We start from the raw sequence: 5,640 nt of genomic DNA on the forward strand, positions 1-5,640 counted from the left end.
AGGATGAAGTGAGAACTCAATGCTCTTCACGAGCAAGAGAGAAAGAAGAATCTCATCCAGCTGTAAAACGTCTACAAGATTCCCAAATCCTGGTAGACCCTGTCATCTGCCAGATAAGAGTTTTGCACCTACCTGCAAACTAAGAAGAAAATCTCCACATAAGGAAGCATCGTGAGGCAACATAAGGTCAAGACTAACAGGAAAGTCAGACACGCAAGTACAAGTCAAGGTGTTTGAAGGTGGTCCTAGCCTTGTGAACAGCTAATAAGAGACTTTAAGATTACAATTCGTAAGGACTGGAGATAGTTGTCTATTTCATAAAGACTCTGGTATTATGCATTTGCTCTTTCTATCTTAATGTATCGCTGGTATGTGTATTACTGAAAAATATTATTTGATACTTACTAAAAATATATAGTCACAAACATTAAGGTTCCGTGTACACCTATTAATTCTATTTTCACCTGTAAGTTAATAGTGTAATTGTTTGGTAAGGTGTTTGTTCAAGCCTTTGTTACAAGCATTATACATGTTTATACCACGTACTGAGGTTTAAATTACCTACTCACTTATCCAAACCTTAGCTAGAATTGATTTGACTTGATTTAGAATGTCAGAAAGAGGTAGTTTCACTAAAGGTGATAGAGATGGGGTGGGTCAAGTTGAGCAGCTGCAGCATCACCTCGCAAACTTCGAGCCTTCATCAGAACAAACAGAACAGCAGGAAGAGGCCCAGACTGGTGTGGAGTCACTTTGGCCAGTGAATGATGATACAGAGGCTGCTAATGAGATAGCACAACAAGAGCCACAAAAAGGTGAGAGGGTCCGCAGGTTAACTGAAAAGGGCAGAGAACTGCGCGACGAAAGGTGGAGACAGCTCGAACATCGTTTCAGGGTCAGCTATGAGAAGTGGAAGGCTCTGGTAAAGGAAGCAAAACTGTCACTGACAGGCTGATGCTCTGAAGACCTACTAGAAGACCTCTTAAACAAGATTAGCCATACCTCTACAGAGCTAAACCTTGTCTATGTAAATTTGCGTCAAATCGACATTCCCGACAATGATATACGACGCAGAGTTGATACTTGTGAAGCAGTTACAATGTCTATTATCAAGACTGTAAGGTGTCATATAAAAGGCAGGGAAGAAGGTCAAAGTAACCAGATAGAGTTGCACTGGAAGGACAGCAATTCCTTGTGCATGTCCGAACTCTCACATAAGTCAAGTCTCAACTATCAGCCCTCAAGTGCTTCCTCCCAGTCTCAAAGCAACTCAAAGGTCAACTCCAGATGCTCAAGCGTGTCATCTGTCAAGAGACAAGAGGCTGCGGCGGAAGTTGCTGCTAACCAAGCAGCTTTAGAAGTAATGGATAAGCAAGAACGCCAACTAGAAGAGCTTCAGCGACTCGAAGATGAAGATAAGAAGAGGACAGCGGAGCAAGAAGCTGAGGCTGTGAAACGCAGCTTAGAAGAAGCTAGGCTGCGAGTCAAGTTAGAGGTAGAAAATGCTGCCAGACGAAGGACACTAGAAGACAAGCGTAGAGAGTTAGAGCGCCTAGAAGTGCTCAAGAAACGAAATGCTGCCAAGGCGCGAATGCAAGTGTATGAGCAAGATGAAAACTCAGAGGACGAGAAGAGAGAACTACTCTCTAACTGCAAATCTGTGAAAGAAGTCATGCACAGAAGTGGCTCATTTCACAGTCTCTCACCACAACATGTTGTGACAAGCACACAGCAAGAAGATGGCACCAAGACCATGTTCAGGTTACTAGCGGAATCAATCAGTGAAAGCCGCCTCCCCATACCAGAACCAGTAACATTCAATGGAGAGCCTCTCTCGTACACTGACTGGAAGGTCTCTTTTCAGACTCTGATAGACAGGAAGAACATACCAACAACTGAGAAAATATATTACTTAAGAAAATATGTTGGTGGGCCTGCCAAGAAAGCCATCGAAAGTTACTTTATGTTAGGAACAGAATCAGCCTACCATGCTGCTTGGACCATTCTTGAAGAAAGGTACGGAAACAAATTTTTCATCGCCAAGTCTTTCAGAGATAAGCTCAATGCATGGCCTAAGATAGGATCCAAGGACAGTCTTGAACTTAGAGACCTTGTAGACTTTCTTTGCAGCTGTGAAGCTGCTATGTCTCAGAATAAGGGCCTGGAGGTGCTTAATGACTGTAATGAAAACCAAAAGATCCTCGCTAAACTTCCAGATTGGCTAACTTCAAGATGGAATAGAAAGGTCACAGACATCTTAGAAGAAACGGAGATCTTTCCTAGCTTCAGTCAGTTTGTGAAGTTTCTCACGAGAGAAGCCAAGATTGCTTGCAATCCTGTAACATCCCTTCATGCTTTGAACCCAAGTGAAGATGGGAAACTTAAGACGCCAAGGATTCAAAACCCCGGAGCAAGGGTATTACTAACTAACTAACTCTGATGAGAAAGATACTGTTACTAGTTGTGTCTTCTGTGAGAAGTCAGGTCACAGTCTCCACAAATGCTGGAAGTTCATGGATAAGCCCACCGCAGAGCGACAGAAGTTTGTTCAAGAGAATAAATTGTGCTTTGGCTGTTTAAGGCCTGGGCATCGATCGAAAGATTGTGATAACAGGAACACCTGTGACACGTGTCAGAGGAGGCATCCATCCTGCCTGCACGAAGATCGTACTAAAGAAAGGTTAAGGGATAGGAAGACAGAGCCCCCACGAGATAAGGGAACAAGAGCGTCAAGTGAGGCCATATCTAACAGAGTCGTAAGGAACATTAACACTCACACCTCCACAATCATTCCAGTATGGGTGTCAACCACAAGTGAGCCAGATCGTGAAGTTCTTGTGTATGCACTTCTTGGCACCCAGAGCGACACCACTTTTATCCTTGAAGAGACAACAAAGGCTCTCAATACAAGGAAGGAGCCAGTCCAACTGAAACTCTCTACAATGGCTTCAAGGAATACTATTGTGCCCTGCCAGAAGCTGTCTGGTTTGCAGGTTAGAGGGTTTTACTTGGAGAAGAAAATCCCTCTGCCAACGACCTACTCGAGAGAGTTTATTCCTGCAAACAGAGATCATATTCCTACTCCAGAGACTGCAAGAGCATGGTCTCATCTTGAACACATTGCAGAGGAGATTGCTCCTCAACAGAGCTGTGATGTCGGTCTCTTAATTGGCTACAACTGCTCCCAGGCTCTCCTTCCAAGAGAAATTGTGTCTGGTAAGGGAAATCAGCCTTTGCTCAGAGAACAGATCTTGGCTGGAGCATAGTCGGCTATGGAAATCCACGTATCGACTATGGCGACCCTATTGGAGTGAGTCATCGGGTTATCGTTAGACAGGTGATGCAAAGCCTTCAATCTTCTTCCAACCTCACAAATCAAGTACACTATGTTTGTAGAACACATGTAAGAGGGGTAATCACAACACTGGACATTATCAAGACGCTTGAATCTGACTTCAACGAGAGAGCTGCAGAAGAGGACCTCATATCTCAAGAGGATATCCGGTTCCTGAAGAAAATGAAAGAGGGCATCAGACGTAAGGACAATGGACATTATGAGATGCCGCTGCCGTTTAAGGAAGAAAGACCCAATCTGCCGAACAATAAAACATGTGCAGTTCACCGACTCAAGTGCCTGGAAAGGAGGCTAAGGAGAGACAAGCAGTACTACAAGGACTACACAGCATTCATGGAAGAGACTATAGCTTGTGGAGATGCTGAGAAGGTCTCTAAAGAGGAAATTAACAAGCATCCAGTATGGTACATCCCGCACCATGGGGTTTATCACCCACAAAAGCCTGGGAAGATACGAGTCGTCTTTGACTGCTCAGCTAAGTTTCGAGAGACGTCCTTGAATGATCATCTCCTTACCTGTCCAGAGTTGACAAACACATTGCTGGGCGTCCTTTGTCGTTTTCATAAGGGTCCAGTTGCAATCATGTGTGACGTAGAGTGCATGTTCCACCAGTTTCATGTGAAAGCAGAAGACCAAGATTATCTACGGTTCCTTTGGTGGGAGAACGGAGATCTAGAGTCTCAACCCTCAGTGTATCGTATGAAGGTCCACTTGTTCGGCGCAGCTTCATCTCCTGGTTGCGCCAACTATGGTCTCAAACATCTTGCTGCCGAAGGACGAGGAAGCTTCAGCGAGAAGTCTATCCAGTTCATAGAAAGGAACTTTTATGTTGATGATGGGTTAACGAGTGTATCGTCTGAAACTGAAGCTGCCCAGCTGGTGAAAGAAGCAAGAGAGCTTTGCAGCATCGGCAAACTTCGGTTGCACAAGTTTATCTCTAACAGCAAGGAAGTTATAGCCACAATTCCCAAGGAAGAACGTGCCAAGGGTGCCAAAGACCTGGATATGGCTCTGGGTGAACCACACATGGAGAGAGCGCTTGGTGTACTGTGGTGTGTCGCATCAGACGAGTTCCAGTTTAGAGTAGTTGTCAAGGAACGCCCACTCACAAGAAGAGGAGTGTTGTCTACAGTAGCCTCTGTATATGATCCGCTTGGGTTTGTGGCACCCTTTGTCCTGGCGGGGAAGCAGATCTTGCAGCAGATGTGTCGTGACAAAATTGACTGGGATGACCCCCTTTCAGATGACCTACGTTCCCAGTGGGAATTCTGGCTCCAAGGTCTACACAACTTGTCTGAAGTAAGGATCCAACGAAGCTACTTGCCATCAAGTTTCAAGGAGGTGCAGAGTTATGAGCTCCATCACTTCTCTGACGCTAGTACCTCAGGTTATGGAGAGTGCTCATACCTCAGAACAATCAGCACCGCAGGAGAAGTTCATTGCTCCCTAGTTATGGCGAAGTCGAGAGTCGCCCCTTCCAAGGTTACGACCATACCACGACTGGAACTTTCAGCAGCGGTGGTAGCTGTTCGAACAAGTGACATGCTCAAAAAGGAGCTAGAGATACAAGGTCTACAGGAATACTTCTGGACAGACTCGAAGGTAGTTCTTGGCTACATCAACAATGAAGCCAGAAGATTCCACGTCTTTGTAGCTAACCGTATTCAACGCATTAAACCTCCAACACAGACAGAAATGGAGTAAAGACAGAAGAAACGCAAGGATAAATGACATTGTCATTTTGCAAGATGATACTGCACCACGCAACCAGTGGAAATTGGCAAAGGTTACAGAAGTGTACCCGGGACAGGATGGCCGGGTGAGAAGATTCAAGTTACTGATCAGCGACTCAACCCTAGATGAGAGAGGTAAACGCATCACCAAACCCACCTATCTGGAGAGGCCCATCCATAAGACAGTCACCCTCCTGGAAGCCGATCAAGAAACCTGCAGACACCTTTCACAGAAATCACCGGTGATTGGTGGGAGTGTAACTGACAGTTAGACTTACAGGTTATGTCGTTGTCTTTTGTTTGAATTGTTTATGTGTCCGCTGTGCGGGGGAAATGATAATACAAGCGGAACTACGTAGCTAATACTGTTGTAACGGGGATCCTTATTGTAGCAACACACTTTTGGAGGGAAGGCAATCCTGCGCTGCATTAGCTAGGTTTTCATGTCATCGGGTGTAGTTCATAAAGGTTGAAGAGTGTATGTTAGGATGAAGTGTGAATTCATGCCAGGAATAATAAGTGTGAAGTTTGATTTCCTCCCTTCTGTAATAA

General features: G+C 45.0%; 1 protein-coding gene across 1 annotated transcript; it reads left to right on the forward strand.

Moving 5' to 3' along the window:
• Positions 1-4,231: 4,231 nt before the first annotated feature.
• LOC135573872 (uncharacterized) lies at positions 4,232-5,059 on the forward strand. Its single transcript, XM_065024056.1, has one exon. It carries the CDS (start codon positions 4,361-4,363, stop codon positions 5,057-5,059), a length of 699 nt encoding a protein of 232 aa, XP_064880128.1. The 5' UTR covers positions 4,232-4,360.
• The last annotated feature ends 581 nt before the right edge of the window (positions 5,060-5,640 follow it).

This window comes from Oncorhynchus nerka, linkage group LG11, assembly GCF_034236695.1.
Source record: "Oncorhynchus nerka isolate Pitt River linkage group LG11, Oner_Uvic_2.0, whole genome shotgun sequence".
NCBI classification, from domain to species: Eukaryota; Metazoa; Chordata; class Actinopteri; order Salmoniformes; family Salmonidae; genus Oncorhynchus; species Oncorhynchus nerka.

Excerpts from the sequence above, each read along its gene's own strand:
- LOC135573872 (XM_065024056.1), top strand. The coding sequence starts at position 4,361 with ATGGCTCTGGGTGAACCACACATGGAGAGAGCGCTTGGTGTACTGTGG.